We start from the raw sequence: 21,380 nt of genomic DNA, 5'->3' as shown, positions 1-21,380 counted from the left end.
ATCCATGGATTTTTTCCGACGGATGTTGGCTCAAACTTGTCTTGCATACACACGGTCACACAAAGTTGTCGGAAAATCCAATTGTTCTGAACGGGGTGACGTAAAACACGTACGTCGGGACTATAAACGGGGCAGTAGCCAATAGCTTTCGTCTCTTAATTTATTCTGAGCATGCATGGCACTTTGTGCGTCGGATTTGTGTACACACGATCGGAATTTCCGACAACGGATTTTGTTGTCGGAAAATTTTCTAGCAAGCTCTCAAACTTTGTGTGTCGGAAATTCCTATGGAAAATGTGTGATGGAGCCTACGCACGGTCGGAATTTCCGACAACAAGGCCCTATCACACATTTTCCATCCGAAAATACTATCGTGTGTACAGGGCATTAGACTGCTCTGTTCACAAGGTGACAACACTGCTGTGCAATTTCACTGCAGAACAAACAATGTTGTCACCCCACTAAAGGAAGTAGGAAATAATGGATTTCCTGGCAGAATCGACAGGTGATAAAACTATAAAAGCTTGTTTAAGCATGCCACAAAGATTGCTGCCCGACCATCTTGCCATCACACAGCATACAGAAGGTGAAGCCAGGATGTCAATAGCCGGTACTTCAATTATACTTTTGCCCTTTCTGTGCCCACCTTGTGTCACGCCTCTCTGTATACCCCTGCAGCCAGGGAAAATGGTTAGAGATGGAGCTAATGGGGTTTATTTATTAAAGACAAATAGACTGTTCACTTTGTAAGGGATTTTTCCTTTAGCTTAGTGAATGTGGTAAAAAATCACTTTGCAAAGAATACCCAATCATGTGCAAGGTAAATAAGAACGTTGTATTTTTGCTTGCACATGATTGGATGATGAAAGGCAACAGAGGTTTAAGTAATTCACCAAGCTTAGGTAAAATTGTATTGGAAAGTGAACAGCCCCAATGACCTAAGTTGTTTTCCCACTAAGGAGTTTTTGAAGTGCTTTTGCGCTAAAAAAAAAAAAAAAAAAGTGCCAGAAAAGCAAGAAAAATGCTTCCCTTTAAATTCTATATATGTGTTCACACTGAGGAATTACACTTCCAGTGTAAAAAATCTGGTGGTGTAAAAAATCCTGCTTGCTGCCTTTTTGGACTATGTCCACATGGACACACCAAAAACGCACCTCCCTGTTGAAATCAATTGAAAATGCAGCATTTTAAGCTTTGCATATGAGAGTATGGATTGTTAGGCATCCCAATTTATTGTGTAGCCTGTGTGTTTGACATTTTGCTAGGGTAACATTTTTGGTTAGAAGATGATACATTTTATCAGTGTCAACTCACAGCCATTCTTCAAATGCCTTGTACATATCAGCACAAGAAGAAGCTTCTCTTACAACACAAGCAGGTGTGCTAATAAAGCACATCAATCCTCTGACTGGCAGGGAGCTCAGCAATTTACCACCAGGCAGATGAATGGAGCTTCTCAGCAGACAAGTCGTGCGTTGGACATTGTTGGAGTTGGGCAGTCTTAGAACATACAAGTTTTAGGATAAAAGCCAACTGAAGAACAACACTGAATCCAACAAGGGGGTCTTTGTGTGAAACTTCCAGACTAGAATTTGAGAAGTACTAGAATATTAGGATATACAGCAGGTATTTTTTCCATTTGTGTACAATCCTGAATAGAAAAATTGGCATCTGTCTAAAGCTGGCCATGCACTTTTAAATCTTTTAAAATAAACATCTGAGGGGTTCCTTCATCACACTCCCGCTGTGTATATTGTGCTAGGGCAGCTGTCAGAATACTCGTGAAATGACAGCATTTGATTGGATGCAGCCACTGTCTGGCCAAAAATCTTTTGTCCTGTTCCTCTAATTTTTCAACTGGGTGCAAGGCTACTGACAGGAACACCCACGTGGCTTATTTTGGATGGTTCATCAAGGACTATAAGAATTCTTATAGTGTATGGTCAACTTTAGTATACCTGAGAGTACTTGCAGACTGGTGTTTGCTCCTGTGGGCAGCCCATTTATTTCAGAACACCCAAAAATAAATACATACTTAAAGAAACCCTGTCACCAATTGCAATGTACCCTTGAACTTGTTAGCAAACCTTACTACTTCAGGAATTCCTTACCACAATACCTTTCCTCCTGCCACCTCAAATCCCTCTCTTCTTCTGGGGGTAAAGGTGAATACTATAAAGTGCCACATGAGTGACAGTTCTGAGTCTTCTGGGGCAGGTTGGCATCACATCCAAGATGGAGTAACTCAACAGCAGTCTCAGGGTTTTTGGATGTCTACATAAGAGAGGCTTTTACAGATAAATAACATGCATAAAGTATGTTAAAGCTGAAATCTAAGTTTTTTTTTTTGTTTGCATGGTTACATTACTCCAGCTTGGACCAATGTAAGCACATATAATCCATACCTGTGGGTCCAGTGTGAAAGCAGATAATCACTGTAGTAGTCGCTGCAACTGCAGACATGTGGTCTTCCAGGTCTTGTGCCAAGCGGATATCCTTCTGGATAGTAAAAACAGGGGGTTGCTTTCTTGGCATGGTCACCATTAACCAAATGCCTTGTATTTTTTGTATAAGTATAAGGTGTTCTGTGACTGGTTAAGTTGCAAGGTAGTGTAGTTACATCACAATCTCTGCGTCGTCCAGTCATAAAACGTCTTATATTTAATGAAAAAATACAAGGCATTCAGTGAATGGCAATCATGGAGAGTGAGCGACCCTAATGTGTTCACTATGCAGAAGGGCAGCCACTTGGCACAAGACCCCGAAGACCGTGGCAATGGTTGTAGTAGTGCTGAAAACTACAGAGATTATATGTTTCGACTGCAGTCCCACAAGTATGGGTATCTGTACTTACATTGGTCCAAGCTGGGCTAATGTAACAATACAATAATAAACCATTAATGGTTTTCATCTTTAAATGTACATATGATCTTGATTTATTAAGAGAAAAAGAATTCCAATATTCTCACAAAAAAAAGCATGTACAGCAGGGGTGCTCAACCCATGGGCCGCGGGCCAAGTCCTCTGATGTGGCCCGTGACCTCAAACCAAGGAATGAAATGCTTATGCCCAGGGATAGCAGATCAGCAAGCCCAAAAGCGTGATCAACAGGTTGCCAACCAGCCATCCAAAAGCATCAGAGTGCATGGTACTGCTGGCATCAATAGAAGAAGCAGGCGGCTGCGGAGGGAGCAGAAGTTGCATAAGCTGATGCTTCCTCTGTAGCACCGGCTCCTGTCCCAGGTGGAGTGATACCAAGTACACTTTGCGTGGGACTTTTCTAACAGCCTAGGGAGTAATACCAGCAGAAGCTGGAAGAGGACAAGGTCAGTGTATTAAACATCACATACAATGCACTTTTATAATGTGCATATTAGTTTCTTTTAGATCTACATTTATGTTGATTCAATGGGGTACATGCTGGGTTCCTCCTGTGGAGGAGCTTTTTTCATCCATGCCCAAGTGACTTCCAAGTTACATTTTGTATTTGTGTATTGGTATTTGTTTATGTTTAATTTTATTTTCATTTTTATTGTTGGGGTTCCCTTTGTCCTTTAACTATAATTTTTTTTCTTTAACCACTTGCCGACCGCCGATATACGTCAGCACAATGGCAGCGATGGGCAAATGGGCGTACCTGTACATCCCATTTAATTTGCGGAGCTAGTGGGTGCGTGCACACCTGACGTATACTGCGTGATCGTGCCCGCAGGTCCCGCGGACTCGATGTCTGCCGGTGTCCTGCAATCATGTCACGGAGCGGCAGAACAGGGAGATGCCTATGTAAATAAGGCATTTCCTTGTTCTGCCTAGCAACATAACAGAGATGTACTGCTCCCTGTTATCGGGAGCAGTGATCTCTATTATGTTGTAGTGAGCCCATCCCCCCACAGTTAGACTCACTCCCTAGGACACACTTAACCCCTTGATAGCCCCCTAGTGTTTAACCCCTTCCCTGCCAATGTCATTTACACAGTAATGAGTGCATTTTTATAGCTCTGATGATAAAAATCAAAGATCGCCGCCATTACTAATAAAAAAAATAATAAAAATGCCATAAATCTATGCCCTCTTTTGTAGACGCTATAACATTTGCGCAAACCAATCAATATACGCTTATTGCGTTTTTTTTTTAACCAAAAATATGTAGAAGAATACATATCGGCCTAAACTAAAGAAAAAAATTGTTTTTTTTTATATATTTTTGGGGTATATTTATTACAGCAAAAAGTAAAAAATATTGTCACTCTTTTTTTGTTTATAGCGCAAAAAATAAAAACCACAGAGGTGATCAAATACCACCAAAACAAAGCTCTATTTGTGGGAAAAAAAAGGACGTCAATTTTGTTGTGGTGTAACGTCGCACGATGGCGCAAGTGTCAGTTAAAGCGACGCAGTGCTGAATCGCAAAAAGTGCTCTGGTCAGGAAGGTGGTAAATCCTTCCGGGGCTGAAGTGGTTAAGTGATGTTTATGTGTACATACGCATTAAGGCAAAGATTTTTGTTAAATGAAATGGTTTGAGGACAGACTCCCTTTATATAACACATCGCAGCTTTTTATTTTGTATTTGGTTCCAAATTACAGTAAGTAGTAGAGCCAAAATGTTGTCGCTGTACTGCATTTCCCAAATTTCTTGATAACGTTGTATATAAGCTGGTGTAATTTATATAGTATGCCACGGCTGTTTTGGCCCTGACTGCATGGGTGGATGAACAATATGTTGCATTTCTACAGCTTTGACAAGGTAGTGCAAATATTATTCAAGTGTACTTGTCACAATATTTCACAAATTTTATAACCAATGAAGCTATTAGAAATTGTGAATTGGCACTTTTTTTCTCAGCCATATTTGTTTCTCTGTTCACCTGACACTGATAGAGCAGCTAAATATAATTTGATACTTCTATTTAGTTTGCCACACAATTTTTTTTATCGTCTTGGAATGTAGTTAATCCCTATTTAGCCGGGAATCCATTATTATGTAAATGTATTTCCTGTTTGCTTGACATAAAATGGAAATTATTATTTTCTCAGTGCTATGGCATATGATCTACAGTCTGATTGTTATGTAAATGGTGAACAAGCCTTGCAGAAAGATGTTACAACAAAAACAACATAGCTTGCTGCCTTTTGTCAAAATGTCATGTTCATTAGAAACAGCTAAAATGGCAGAATTAGCATAACACAAATAAAGCGACATTTAAGAGAACTTAAAAGTACCGATTCCTTTAATGAATAGTCAACAAAACATGCACGTGTAGATCAAAGATGGTTATCTTATTTACTAAAGATTTAGTGTATAATGATCCAGAAAAAAAAGTTCTATTTTTTTATGGTTAAAAGGAAAAGTCCTAGGTTATAGACACATACACACTCCAACTCCAGGCACATGTACAACCACTGGAAGTCTAGTCCAATATGTTTGTAGGGTACCTCATGTTCCTGACCTTGCCACTGGGTTTAGTTATTTTATTTAATGTACATGTAATTCTAAATTCACAGCAATCCTTGCTGCAACGGCATTCTTCTATCTAATTCCCTGGCTGTACTATAGCCACTAATGCTCCTTCTGAAGCTTCTAGATTGGTTGACTTTTCAGCTGTGTTTTGAAGGAATTTTCCCAGGTCCTACTGGAATGAAAAAACTGGGCCGGTCTGTAATGTTACTAGAATGCACTAGATCCTGCTGTAGGTGCTCCCTTTGGCACTTATAATGCATGGAATGAGCCACAGGGTATTTAACAGGTTTAGGGTTATGGTCTGCCAGCGGTAGAAACTGGTCCCTGAAAGCCTCTGCTGATGTATGCCTATCCTGGAGGACAAAGCTGTAACCAGGTGGACCCAATCCTGATGGCATACAGGCTTCACTGGTGGGTACAAGAATGGAGCCCTTAGGACATTCCTTCCCAGGGTGCCAATAACCTATTTGACCTCAGGAGGTGTGTGTGTATGGTTGTCAGAGACAACCTCTTCAGTGGTTGCAGCTCGAAGGCAGAGGTGGTGGTTTAAAAAATTGAATCTGGCGTAATTTTACTATATTTGTATGCACTTACTTGGCTCTAGTGTGCATGTGCAAACTTCTCACTGCAGCACCCTAGTGTGCCTACACCTACTTATTGTTGTGTGGGTTTCTGTGTCGGTGCGTCTTTTGACCAGCAACAGCTCCCAGTCATCCCTAATTGGCACAGCACAGAGATCTCATTGTGATACTTGAATTCATACCAGCCTACAGTGACTGGCACCAAGGCCTTCCCCATTCTTTCCACAGCAGCGGAGGTCAGGAGCACTTCTTTGGGGACAACATCTCACAGCCCATGGGAGATCCAACAGGCAAGGGAAAAAGGGTCAGATGGCCTTGTTAGCTCAGGCACAGCTCATAGTAATGGTGTGCTAGTTTATCTACCCAATCTGACTCCGCACCTTCCTTGTCCCATTCTGCTGGCCCGTCTACCACACACATTTCCTATTTGTTATCCATAGAGAAACTTTCTGACACAATGTCAGATTTATTGAGAAGAGTCTCAGGCCTTACAGAGGCCAGTGATAGCAGAGTTCACAATCATGCTCCTTCAGCCTCCCCTCATAATTTGGTCTTTGACTTTGCCCTTGAGATAATGCATCGTTCTTGTGAAGGGAACTTTAGAAAACTACCTGGGATTAGCCAATGCAGTTTATAATGGACATGTATAGAACCCCATCCTTCCTCTTATGACTTTATTTGGTGTTGTCCACGCCTACAAAAAACAGCCCGCTTTAATGACTGTAAAATAGATGCTGCATCATAGTGAATTCTCTTCAAAACAATATTATATTTAAATACAAAATGTTTTCAGCCAGGTTCTTTGAGATAAAATGAAAATATTTTTATACACATTAAAACATGACCAAGGCATTCTAATGCCTAACCTGAATCAATCATCTTATTGCTAGTGTAAATACAAAGGGGCGGATTTACTAAAACTGGAGCATGCAAAATCTGGTACAACTCTGCATAGAAATCAGTTTTCAGGTTTTATTTTCAAAGTTTAAAGTGGTTGTAAAGTCAGAAGGTTTTTTTTTATCTTAATGCATTCTATGCATTAAGATAAAAAGTCTGCTGTGTGCAGCAGTCCCCCTCAGACCCTCTAAAACTTACCTGAGCCCTATCTCTGTCCAGCGATGTCCCCGAGTGTCTCAGCCATCCGGGACTCTCCCTCCTGAGTGCCTGAGACACAGCAGTGGTGCCATTGGCTCTGAATGGACACACAGAGCTGCAGCTCGGGGGAGAAATAAACAGGGGGGAGGGGCCAGGACCACAGAAGAGGAACCCGAGAAGAGGAGGATTTAAGCTGCTCTGTGCAATTCCACTTCAACAGGGCAGGTAAATATAACATGTATGTTCTTTTATTAAAAAAAAAAAAAAAACAAGCTGATTGGCTACAATGCACAGCTGCAACAGATTCTGAGTGCTCTAGTTTTAGTAAATCCCCCCAAAGTGACATCAGTCAAGTTCTCAGTATACCATTACAACAACATTTTATTTATACACATTAAAACATATTCTGAAAACTTGTCCAAAACATGCTAATGCCTAACATTGATCAACCCCCTTATTCACATTAAAACATCCAAAGCATGATAATGCCTTATACAAATTGACCATCTTACTTACATTAAAGCATATCCTAAAACATGTCCAAAGCATGCTAATGCCTAACACGAAGTGTAGTATCTATTTTAGCGTCACTAAAGTGGGCATTTTTTTTGTTGGTTGATGATGTTCAATGACCAGTGATTGCAGCCATAGTGAATTTTGCCATGTTTGTTTTAGAGTGGAGAAAGATTGTAATAATCTCTTCTTTCCTTGAGGCACTGGAAGTTGCCAGTAGTATTGGATATATTATGCACACCTACAAGCTTTTTGGATGCAAATTACTAAACTTGTACATGATGATATAGACTAACTAGTTCAATATGACGTAAATTATGTGCTCAGAGTCTATAGGAATTAATACTTTATAGGCTGAACTTTTATTTGTGACTAGAAAGGTGGTTGCTATATAAAATTAAAAAAAACTGTTTATCCCTGTCAAATTTGATGTTGTTGCATTTCAAATCCTGAAACCTCTCTAACTTAGGTTCTCTGGCATATTGCCTTTTGTGAATTTGGATTCTGGTATTAAGACGTTGGGCGACTCCGAACTATATGAGTTGGCTTAGCCTGACCCTGGCATGTGAACAAGCAATTTTCTATCATCAAGACTTCTCATTGTACTGTATCAATACCTATCGTCAATTCTGGCATTTTACATAATGTACATAACACATTGGGGTGGATTTACTAAAGGCAAATAGACTGTGCACTTTGCAAAGTGCAGTTGCTCCAGAGCTTAGTAAATGAGCAGAAGCTCTGCTGACTTCCATCATCCAATCATGTGCAAGAAAAAATGCTGTTTTTTAAATTTTGCCTTGCACATGATTGGGTACTCTTTGGAAAGTGAAGGTTTACCTCATTTACTAAGCTCTGGAGCCTGGAGCAACTGCATTTGCAGAGTCTATTTGCCTTTAGTAAATCAACCTTTGTTTCATTTAGTAGTTGAATCTGGTGGTTGAATAATCTCTCTTTTCTTCATGTCACTTGTCAATAAAGGGTTTTCTAGCTGCATAATATATTGCCACACAAAATAAAGTAAGGAACTGTTACTGCGCATGGATATTGAAAATGACAAATAGGTCCACTTCACCAAGAGTAATAATAACTCCTGTATGAAATGGTGTTTGTGCACTAAATGTACCAACAAGGGGCAACAATGTTAAATCAGTGGTGAACTCCATCATTTATGATATACATTTTCTGTCTGACTTGAGAAAATGCTTTAAAACATTTCACTGTTTGTCTCTTGCAGCATTCTGACCATGCCTGTATTCAGTCAATTACACTTGTGCTTGATGAGGATATGAATAAACAAGTTACCATCCTGAGAAATGGAGATGTCCAGTATGGCCCTAACCAAGCTATTATCCTAAATGGTAAGTTCTGTTCTTCTTTTGATTGGTGTGTAAAAAAATACAATTAGTGTGGCCAACATATATACATTCATAACAACCATGACAGCAGATACAGGCTTGTGGTCAGTATACAACTCCTTTTGTTTTCCCAATGTAGTTTAGACATTAGATCATATTCCATTCATTCTGATCATTAGGATATAACCATACATATGTTATACAACCAGCTATGCCTGTGCCTAAAATGCTTACATTTTAAATGATAACACTAATTATCTTAAATTGAGGTGGCATGAATCCTAACCCAATGGAATTGGAATAAAACCAAAAGGACTTGTGTATTACATGTGCTTTTATGAAGTTGAAGAATGTTATGGGCTATATAGATCACTGCAGCCCAACCTGCAGCCTGTCAGTGGAATGCAATCTTTTTGTATTATGTCCATAATAAGTGTAGTGCTACCTCCAAAGGGGCCGCTAGTTTTGACTGGTTCTTCCCCAACATGTACAGAGGCTGCCCGACTCCCCAAGTACCAGTTCATTCACACTAGCTTCAATAATACAGTCTAGGGGATGTCTTTTTGTAGTTTAATGCTGGAAGAACTTCAACAGGGAGAGGGTTTGGGATACTCCAAAATGCTAAGCACTTAAAGATTAACGAACAAGCTTCTCCCAGAGTAATATTGAGAGTTGAAGGCTCTAAGGCCTAACAACTGAAGACCATGGGGGAGATCTTTTTGGCATCTGGTTACCTTGTGCTGGTACCCAGTGCAGCTTCCAGAACACTACACAGTCACAGAGATCAATTTAAGGTCTTTACTCAGAAGTCCCCAGGACAGCTGCCTCCTTCCAGCATCCTCAGGACATGGCCCGGTGATTGAGATGACATCTCTCCAGACCAGATCTCCTGTGGCGAAGTTCAGCTCCAAGCAAAGCCCATTCAGGCCCACAGCCCTGGCACTGCTAAGGCTTCAGGAGCGACTATACAGTCCAATGGCAGCCTGAGGGCAGCAGCCCAACTGGCTCTGGAACCTTCCTGGGGAGAAGGAACCCTGCTCTCCAGTGTCTCAGTTTATTTACCACAACTCCAGCCCCCTTCTGGACATTCCTCTCCAGGGATTGGCTGGAACCTGAAAAATATTCAGGCTGGTTGTATTGATTCTCCCACCCTAAGCTCTGGAAGCTGCATGAGGGCAGCAGCCCAACTGGCTCTGGAACCTTCCTGGGGAGAAGGAACCCTGCTCTCCAGTGTCTCAGTTTATTTACCACAACTCCAGCCCCCTTCTGGAAACTCCTCTCCAGGGATTGGCTGGAACCTGAAAAATATTCAGGCTGGTTGTTTTGATTCTCCCACCCTAAGCTCTGGAAGCTTCTTACAGAGGCAGGGGGAAGAAATTAAACTCCTAGCAGGGGTTGGCAACCCGCGGCCCATGGGCTGCACCCGGCCGGCCACCGCTAGATGTCCAGCCTGTCAGTGCCCATGATTAATTCCGCGGACAGCAGCGAGTGGCGGTATCCCAGGGCTGGATGGGGCGGGAACCGCTGGAGTTAACTTTTTACATTACGCAGCAGGTGATTGGTTGCCGGGCGATCCTATCAACCAATCACCAGCCTCTAAATGTGAAAAGTAAGTTCCCACCCCCATCCAGCCCTGTGATATCGATCTCTGCTCTACTCGCTGTACACCTGTGTAAGGTAGGAGAGTTCTACCTACACAGTGTGTGTGAGTGAGGTGGAGGGGGGCAGAGGACACTATGGGGGGGGGGGGACAGAGGACACTATGGGGGGGCACAGAGGACACTATGGGGGGACAGAGAACACTATGTTGGGGAACAGAGGACACTATGGTGGGGGACAGAGAACGATATGGTGGGTACAGAGGACACTACAGTGGTGGTGGGGGGGTTGCATGGGAAAGAGGACACTGCTTTGGGGAAGATATCTTCTGTGCAAGCAAAGGCCTTGGCTGGGCTATAGCCACATGCCCAGTTTTGCTTGCCATCTGGTAAGCAAGTTTTTCGTAAGGTGGTGGCACACTTTCTTGAGTGAACTCACTGTGGTGTTAATACTGGATAAATCTGGTCTATCATTCCACAATGTCTTGCCTATAGAGAGATGATGATCATTTCTACAATCAAATGTTTATAAATTGGACATATACTGAATACTATGTGCCATCCTTCGGTGATAGGGGCTGCTATTGAGATCCCTATACCCTGTGAACTTACCCCCACTGATTTATATCTTAGCATATTAGGGTAGTATTCTGATACTCACCAAACAGTAGTTTGATGGGTCATCTGAGTTTTATGTGGCATGTGTAGAAAGGGGAAAACGATCCATGAATCTTGGTCAATTCTGTGACACATTATGTGGCAGCTGTTGTTAGGGTTAGCCTAAAGTAGCCTAAACTAAATATACTATGCAACTAAAACCACTAATCTACAGTTAATATGAAAAAAATCAGAAATCAGAAGCTTTAATACATATATTTACTACTTCTTGCTTGTGTAACTTTTAGTGGTTTTACTTCATGACTGATTGAAATATGTATGATGAAAAGTAATGCTGCATACAGTAAAATACAGAGCATATGAAAAAAAAGCTTGTCTAACACACCTCTGATAAAAAAGGGTAGTTGCCAAGTTACCTATAGCAATCAAATGCAGAATCAGATTTTACTTACCAAGTTCTATTAAGTTGAAAGCTGATTGGCTGCTATGGGTTACTGTGTATTTTAGGTTCCATTATTGTTGGCAAGGTGTAGACATGCTTTACATGTGCTGCTTAGTTAAGATATTCCGGCCTAGTGCTTTGGGTGCATTCGGTGAGTATAACAAGCAAGCAGCCATTTTTCAAGAATATATTGTATTTTGAACCCTTTATTTTGTCTAACAATGTGTAATAATGTTACATAATTGCAAAAAAAAAAAATAAAAATAAAATTGTGGTAATTTTATTTTACATGTTCTTGTTCCTTCTGCAGGTGATATTGAGGTTCGTAATTTGTCATCAATGTTTGTCCAGCTAAAAACCAAGTTTGGAATAAGAATTCATTTTGCAAAGGGAGGAGAGAGACTTTATATTCAAGCCAGTAGTGCATGGAAAAGGAGAACGCTGGGTTTATGTGGAACATTTAATGGAAATCTAAGAGATGATTTTCTGTAAGACATTTGTCTTTTTATCATACTTTGCCATGGTATTTTTTAAAAACAGATGTTTTCCGCTTTTTAAGTGGACCCCCTAAATCTAACCACAGGATGTAGCAAGTCCCCAACATATGAAAGAAGCCTATGAAGTAATACATTCCAACCTAGATGACATAGCGAGTATTTTAAGTATAAACTTTACATGATCATGCTAAATCAGATCTGAAAACAGAATTTCATAGTGGCAAGGGGTAAAAGGTAAAATGTTTAAATGGAGGCTGCATATTACCTTGAGCTATTATTCTATCCTTTCTGTCCTACAGCTATTGTGAAAAGAAAGCCCAGAAAGAAAGAAGAGCTAGCTGCACTCTTCTACTCCTCCATCCCTCCTCCAGGGATATTTCAGAGAAGTAGTAGGTGTTGTGACCCCCCGGCATTTATAGCAGCCAAGAGGCACACTTGTGCAGCCTGGACATAAACAGTTAACTTGTGTCCATCATAATGGCCCAGGAAAAGTGACATAACTAGGCACCAGAACTTCAAAGGAATTGTTGGGTGATCACTCTAGACGCTCACTGCCTGTGCGGACATACGCTGTTGATAGCGCTGTCCCCTGCCTTTATAAGACAAGTCCAGATTGAATGCACGTGCTGCAGCCCATTGACCACTAAAATTGGAAATGGGCGTGAATACACTCACTGCAATTCCACTGACGCTCAGTATGCTTGTAAGCAGATGCGGTCTGCTGTTTCCCCTGAAGGTGGTACTCAACCACAGCAGCAATGCAGAGGGAGAGGAAGTCATGAGGAACAGAGTTCCTCTATGGTTTCCTGAGTCGCTAGGGTAGCGAGCCAATTGGATGCTGGCCACCCATGTGACTCTTGTGGCCATCTTAGGTGTAGCAGAGCCTATTTAAGATCGTGACCCCTAAGTTTGGCACGCTTTATGCAAGTGGATAGTGTAGAGAAAAGTACCCTGTCTGTTAGGGTAGGGAAAGGTTCCTGACAAGGAGGGAAAGTTTAGGGTAGCATCTCTCTGGATACCTTCCTGATTGGGCACAAGACGGCCAAGCCGCATTCTGTCCCCTTTCAACAGATGCTGTCAGTTTGGCTGGAACCTGCTTTTTCACGTTATTGAAAATTGTGAGTGTGCCAGGCTGGGTAGCTGTTTCCATCGGGTCTTTTGTGAACTGTTGTGAACTATTGCTGTATTACTTCAAAACAAGTTTTCTACTGCACCTGACTGTGTGAATTATTGCCTCTGCCCCACGCCGGACCCCACATACATGCTGACATACCAACTGCAACAGCACTTCTTCACTCCCTGCCACTGCACCAACAAACATGACCCCACTCCAGGCCACTGCAAAAACACACATGACCCCACTCTAGGCCATTGCACCAACACACATGACCTCACTCTAGGCCACTGCACCAACACACATGACCCCACTCTAGGCCTCTGCACCAACAAACATGACCCCACTCCAGGCCACTGCACCAACACACATGACCCCACTCTACGCCACTGCACTAACACACATGACCCCACTCTAGGCCACTGCACCGACACACATGACCCCACTCTAGGCCACTGCACCGACACACATGACCCCACTCTAGGCCACTGCACCGACACACATGACCCCACTCTAGGCCACTGCACCGACACACATGACCCCACTCTAGACCACTGCACCGACACACATGACCACACTCTAGGCCACTGCACCGACACACATGACCCCACTCAAGGTCACTGCACCGAAACACATGACCCCACTCTAGGCAACTGCACCAACACACATGACCCCACTCTAGGCCATTGCACCAACACACATGACCCCACTCTAGGCCACTGTACCAACACACAAGACCCCACTGTAGGCCACTGCACTGACACACATGACCCCACTCTAGGTCACTGCACCAACACACATGACCCCACTCTAGGCCACTGCACCGACACACATGACCCCACTCTAGGCCACTGCACCAACACACATGACCCCACTCTAGGCCATTGCACTAACACACATGACCCCACTCTAGGCCATTGCACCAACACACATGACTCCACTGTAGGCCACTGCACCAACACACATGACCCCACTCTAGGTCACTGCACCAACACACATGACCCCACTTTAAGCCTTGCTTTGTGCACTGGTCCAAATCATTTGGTGGAGGGGGGATTATGGTGTGGGGTTCTTTTTCAGGGGTTGGAACTCTTCAGGTGTAAACATACCAAGACATTTTGGACAATGTCATGCTCCCAACTTTATGGGAACAGTTTGGGGATGGCCTGTTCCAACATAACTGCGAAGTATTGCACAAAGAGGAGGAACTTGACTGGCCTGCACGGAGTCCTGACCTCAACCCGATAGAACATCTTTGGGATGAATTAGAGCAGAGACTGCAAGCCAGGTCTTCATGTCCAACATCAGTGCCTGACCTCACAAATGCACTTCTGGAAGAATGGTCAAACATTCCCATAGACACACTCCTAGACCTTGTGGACAGCCTTTCCAGAAGAGTGTGGCCCAACAGGGTGGCCCAACGCAATATTGAACCCTTCAGACGAAGACTGGGATGCCATTAAAGTTCATGTGCATGTAAAGGCAGGCGTCACAAAACTTTTGACAATATAGTTTATGTGTATGATATGATATATATTATACATTTAATAAGTAAAAAACCAAGCGCTGAGATGCATATATAAGTGAATAGAAATAAATATATGAAAGCTAATTGATCAATATAAATTAAGCTGCTATCAATAAAAGGTGATCAGAATCCCACAATCCCACATAATATATGTTTTTTATATATTATACATTATATATGATATATATAATGGATTTGCCAGATTTAATAAAAGCCTGAGCCCAGCATACAAACCATTTTATTTCCCAGAACCCTCCACCCCATCCCCTGGCATGGTCACGTGACTGGTGTAGTGCCCTTATTTTTTTTCTTCAGGTGTAATGTGTGGGGGTTTATAAATAGCCAAACTTTGCCAGCCTATAAGGTTTTAAGCAAGTATGTCACATAAGTAGATTTTAAGAGTCCATATATAGTGCTGTTGAATAATTACACTTTCAGTTAAAAAGAGTGAAAACTAGCATTTACTGATCTTGGTTGCAGATGATTGTTGCAGGGGATCCTAGGGCTCATTCAGTAAAGCTCCAACTTTACTAATATTTCCTTTTTTTTATCAGTTCTCCAGCAGGTATGATTGAAGGGACCCCACAACTTCATGCAAATGCCTGGAAAATCTCATCAGCCTGTTTAACTCCAGTAAACATCCCTGTAGTGGACCCCTGTGATACTAATCTTCAAAATGGTAAGTTCTCCAGGTTCTATATTGACATACAGTATGTAACTCTAACTTCAAAACATAAAATGTAAGTATATATACAGGATAAATCATATATTGAGTGAAGACAGAAAATTCATGCTAAAGCATATAAAAAGCAAGTCGTTTATAATAATCAAACTTTTTTTATCCAAAAGTAATGATTATGTACAAGGAAAAGAGAGTGGGACATAGGGGACAGTGGCTGATGTTGGCCCCATAATGTTCGCACCCTAAAATGGCTGGACTATACCGGTACAGATAAACAATGATCAAAAGTAATGATATAGGAAACATCTGGCCTGCTATTTTTTTTAAATATTTTATATGGAGTCATCCAAAATAATTGCCTTGGATGCCTTTATCAAAAACAAAAAGGAGCACTGATGTATAGGCATAACTTGATGAGGATGGCAAAATTTTATGAGGCTACTTTCACACTGGGGCGGTGCTGGGGTTAGCGGTAATGCGCCGCTCGCTTCACGGCTGTTATAGCGGTGCTTTGGCTCCACATTTCTGGTAGCAGGGCCCTTTTAACCCTCAAGAAGGGGTTAAAAAGAGGTTAAAAGCGCCCTTTTCAGGCCCTTCGGAAGCGGTGCCCATTTATTCCAATGGGCACCAAAAAGATGCTGCTTGCAGGACTTTTTTTCCCATCTAGCAAGCGCACTGCCCCAGTGTGAGAGCACTCAGACTTTCACTCTGGGGTGGCTTGAGAGGCAGTTTTTAGGCGCTTTACAGGCGCTATTGTTAGCGCTAAAACGCAAGAAAACTGCCTCAGTGTGAAAGGGGTCTTAGTGTGCAAACGGCTGTAATCTTAATGGAGTTTGGAGCCTTACAGACATGACTGGCTATAGAATCTCATAAGGGCCAGCAGACTGTATTAATGCCTGCTGTACACCTACAAGGTGTTTATTTAGGTGAAAGCCTTTAGACCTATTTTACACTGAGGCGCTTTTCAGGCGCTTTCACGCTAAAAAAAGCACCTGAAAAGCTCGTGAAAACCTATTTTCATTAAAATCAATGATCGCTTTCACACTGGGGCAGTGTGCTGGCAGGGTGGTGAAAAAAACACCCCTCTCCATTGAAATGAATGGAAATCGCTTTGAAAGCGCCTGAAAAGCTCTTCAAAAGTGTTCAGTGTTATACTGGCAGTTTACAAGCGCCTCAGTGTGAAAGAGGCCTTTAGAAAAAGATCTGATGTACAGTATTACTAATTGAAGACCATGTTATTAATAATTTGTGCAGTATTTTGCAGTATAAATAGGCCCTTCACCTCTGCCTTTAAAAGAATTTAGAGTATAATGTACTTGCCACATTCATAGAGATACATAGCTTCTAGGACTGATTAGATGGAACCCAGCTAAAGTGTAAATCTAGTTAAATCATTTTTATAGTTTTGGATAGAATGGGGAGATGTTGGAATCCCCATTTGTGTCCCCTTAGAGGAGATAAACCTGTTATGGTGATAAATATGCCATAGGAGTTTTCTCCTCACTTTTCAGAGATTTCCTCTGACTCTCAGTTGTGTCTCTGAAACAGGAAGTGGCAGGAACAAAGTGTGGGAGAAAATTGTAACACCCAACCTCCACACAGATAGTGTTCCTGGTGGGAAATGAATCCGAGCCACTCTGCTCTGATTATTTTTAAGCTTACTGGCCTTTCAAGTATTAGACTAGTTTCACACTGATGAAGTGGGAGTGGATTCCGTTTTGCAGTACGATTTTATCACTTCAAGTTGAAGGGGTTGGCGATCCCAAAGTGATTTTTTAATGCGATTTGGATACAGCTGCGATTTCTGGTCTCTCTCTCCTCCCAGAGATGGGAGATAAAACAGAAAGCAGAGACTTGTATTAAATGTACTGGAATCGTGTGATCTTAGGAGGACAGATCAGTGTTTTGCATGCAATTACCATTCAATTCTATGGAGGTAAAAATCACACTGCAGTGCTCTAAACTCGCACAGGACCCTTTTCAACATTGCATCAGAATCTCACTGCATATACAGTGGGGATGGAAAGTATTCAGACCCCTTTAAATTTTTCACTCTTTGTTATATTGCAGACATTTGCTAAAATCATTTAAGTTCATTTTTTTCCTCATTAATGTACACACAGCACCCCATATTGACAGAAAAACACAGAATTGTAGACATTTTTGCAGATTTATTAAAAAAGAAAAACTGTGTACATTAATGAGGGAAAAAAATTAACTTAAATGATGTTAGCAAATGACTGCAATATAACAAAGAGTGAAAAATTTAAGGGGGTCTGAATACTTTCCGTCCCCACTGTACATGAATGGCCTCCATAGAAAGTAATGTTATTTCAAATTGCATGCGATTCTATGTGTTCTGGAAACCACATCAGTGTAAGCCAGGGCTTAGACCTCAATCAGCTGCGGTCTTTCAGGGCCAGTTCACACCAGATGCAGTTCCGTGCGCTTTTTTTCTGTGCAGAAACTGACCAGAAACTGACTGCATGGTGCGAACTGGAGCCATTGGATACGTGGAAAACACTGTGCATGCATTTTTAGGGACAGTTCACAGCACAAAAATGCACTCATACGTTCCGGATCAGTTTATTCTTACAGTTAACACTACACGCAGTTCCAGTGCAGTTCCAGTGCATTTTTGATACAATTTGCTAGGTTCCAGTAGAGTTATAGTGCAGCACGCGCTACTTTTTTTACTGCACTGGTGTGAACTAGAGCCATTGGAATACATGGAAAACACTGTGCATGCATTTTTAGTGCAGAAAAAGAGCGCACGGAACTGCATCTGGTGTGAACTAGCACTGAAGTTTTTCACATGTAATTACAAATGCAGTGATTACCTGTGGTTAGGGACAGATGAGTGGCCTGGACACAAACTGTTTGCTTTCAGGTCCTCTAATCTGTCCCTAACCACCTGTACTGTAATCACTCCGTGTTCAATTACATGCTGCTGATAGCAAACACCTAGCCATGTCTGCCGCAAGACTGTGTTGATCTAGGCAGTGTTGAACCATGGACATTATCTATTTATCAGATCTGCAGGATTTCTATTTATCAAATGGTAAATAAATGCATTTAAATATTACATATACATTGGACCCTCTTTGGACCTTTTTAAACAATAGTTTTCTTCCAGTTGGATATGCAGCTCAGTGTGATGTTATCAATCAAGAACTTTTTGCACCATGCCATACATATGTCAGTCCAGCACTGTATTACCAGCTCTGCCACTTTGATGCATGTAAATGTGGAAGTAATTGTCTATGTAATGCCCTGGCCCACTATGCCTATATCTGCAACAAGCATGGCATCACTATCAACTTTAGATCTCACGTTTCATTCTGTGGTAAGTAAAAAGTTTTCTTCCTAAAACAATGGACTCTTCTTTATGATGAACAGCTATTCCCTTTATTTGTGTAATTGCTATCTTAGGTAATCTGTTCTGCTACACTTGTCTAAATACTTTAAAGCATGTCATTTAACAATTCACTGCTCAATTCCCGGATTTTTAAATTACTTACTTTTGATTTCAGCTCTGCAGAGCGCTTCCATCTTCACTGTGGGCATGTGAAGCCCACTAGCAGTCTCTTCCGGGATACGGTGATGCTGGCTACTCAGCATGTACCTCCCGATCTCACACGTGCCCAGTATACACACGGCGTAGTGCAGGAAGATTATCTTGTTGCCATAACAATGGGCGGCGACGGAGGAAGTGCCCGCCCCATTGTTATGGCTATGAAGATAAGCTATCTACAGCAAACTACATGCCTGTTGTGTCCTGGGATTGATGACACGCATATCCCAGGAGACATTGCAAACCCGGAAATGACACGAATGGCCGCGGCCATGAAGGAGGAAGTAACAATAGAATACAGCAAGCATTACTACAGTAAGTGATTCTGAAAAAAAAAATGATATGCCAAATTGCAATCACTGCACACTTTACTGCTGGATGGCGAAGACTTAAAAATGTGGGTGGAACTCCGCTTTAAATAATTGAATACACAACCTAATCAATAATTTTCATCTTAAAGCAGAGTTCAACCCAAAAATGGAACTTCCGCTGTCCGGATTCCTCCCCCCTCCAGTGTCACATTTGGCACCTTTCAGGGGGGAGGGGGAAGCAGATACTGGTCTAATACAGGTATTTGCTCCCACTTCCGGGGGAAAGTTCGCCACAGTATCCGTGGAGATCTACACCATGTCTGGACCCTCTTCCATTCCCCCCTGCTGTCTTCTGGGAGACACACAGGTCCCAGAAGACAGCAGGGACCACTCAGAACGAGCAGCACGACTCACACATACGCAGTAGGGAACCAGGATGTGAAGGTGCAAATCTTCAGTTCCTGATTCCCTTACTGAAGATGCCGGCGCCTCCACCCGGGAGCCGAGGGATGGGTCGGCTTTGGGTGAGGATATTGCGGGTGCCCTGGACAGGTAAGTGTCCTTATCCTAAAAGTCAGCAGCTGCAGTATTTGTATCTGCTGACTTTTGATTAATTTTTTTAGCGGAACTCCGCTTTAAATTCATCAAATTGTTCATTTAAATTTGAGGGTAATACAGGGTATACAGTACGTCATTGTTCAGCAAGTAAATATCTATCTTTATGAAATTTCTCTACTTCCATTCCTTCTCTGCTCACATTGATGTTGTATGTTAGAATTGATGTGAGCTAGATTAAAAAGGTTCCTCTATGGCAATCTAAAAAAGTTCCAAACCCAGTTAATATGTAAAGCACAAGCCCCATCATTAAAAAAATAACTTTACCTTCTTTGAATCATCCTTTATTTGTTCTTTATGTGCTCTTTTCCATACACTACATCCTACAGTGGGAGGTTTTTGGTTGCAGAGGAATTGCTGCCAATTCAGAAAACAGTGGGCAGGACTAGGTGTGACCAAGCGCTGACTGGCAAGCTACAAGCTTCTGAATCAGCTGTGAAAATGTTGATAGCCACATCCCCTTGCAACATTTTTTTTTTATGCCACTGTAGTGCAAGCAGGAATAGCCCACATGAGAGTGGCAACACTGTTCCAATTTCAGGAGCGGCACAGCTTCGTTGCCACCTCATCACAAAGACCACATTAGGTGAGCATCAATGGAAGGATAAACAAGTATTTATGGGACTTTGCAGATGCAGATGCACTTTTTACTATTAAACCTATGAGATCATTAGTCTACTTGAACTTCAATAAACAATCTTATGTCACCAGCTCCTGCAGCAGGGTGTGATGATCAAAGTACAATGTAGAACTTCATAGTGCTGGATCTGGAGCAGAAGGCATGGGTTTCCCTATTATCCTTCACATCACATGGGATTAATAGTTTTGTTCACCTCTTTGGCGAACACCCAAATTTGCAGGACGTTTGGAGGTTGTTCGCTCTGCTGAACACCCTGCAATGCACTGCGTGCTGCACAGTGCATTCTAAGCCCTGATTGGGCAAAGCTTTGGGACATGGCGTCCTTAGCAACTGATGAGTGATCAGCTGCCCCCCCCACCCCAAAGCACTTTGTGGTTGTGGGAGTCTGCAGGCAGGGGGCTTATCGTAATCTGAAAGCCCCCTTTAACAGATCCCGGGGGCGTGGTCTGGACATGGCCGTGTGAAGACGTGTTGACGCTGAGCTCCCGGCCGTCTCTCACCCATCCTGGCATTACTTGACTCTTTAATACAGAATGCTCTCATCTAAGAAATGGGCCAACCGGAGAAACAAGAAGAAAACCAGCCCGATCACTAATACCCCCGTTGCCGGTGACTTTCAGAGACTTTTTGGAAGATCGCAGTCTGGCTCCCCAGATTTCAAGATGGCGGGCCCTCGTGTCTCTATCCCACAGACACCAGACCTCATGGAGGATCCAGAACTATCAGAGGGATCCCGCAGTCCTGTAATCTTCTCT

At 42.3% G+C, this 21,380-nt stretch overlaps 1 protein-coding gene across 1 annotated transcript in view; it reads left to right on the top strand.

The window, feature by feature from the left end:
* Positions 1–21,380, top strand: part of OTOGL (otogelin like) — a 202,821-nt gene that overhangs the window by 8,058 nt on the left and 173,383 nt on the right. Inside the window, exons 2-5 of the mRNA XM_073620249.1 lie at positions 8,886–9,009; positions 11,975–12,152; positions 15,358–15,482; positions 18,622–18,831. Coding sequence (XP_073476350.1) covers positions 8,886–9,009; positions 11,975–12,152; positions 15,358–15,482; positions 18,622–18,831 — 637 coding nt within the window. The remainder of the gene's footprint in view (positions 1–8,885; positions 9,010–11,974; positions 12,153–15,357; positions 15,483–18,621; positions 18,832–21,380) is intronic.

The sequence above is a fragment of the Aquarana catesbeiana genome, linkage group LG03, assembly GCF_042186555.1.
Source record: "Aquarana catesbeiana isolate 2022-GZ linkage group LG03, ASM4218655v1, whole genome shotgun sequence".
Classification (NCBI taxonomy): Eukaryota; Metazoa; Chordata; class Amphibia; order Anura; family Ranidae; genus Aquarana; species Aquarana catesbeiana.
The sequence above is the reverse complement of the archived record's forward strand: the minus strand, read 5'-3'. Positions and strand labels throughout refer to the sequence as shown.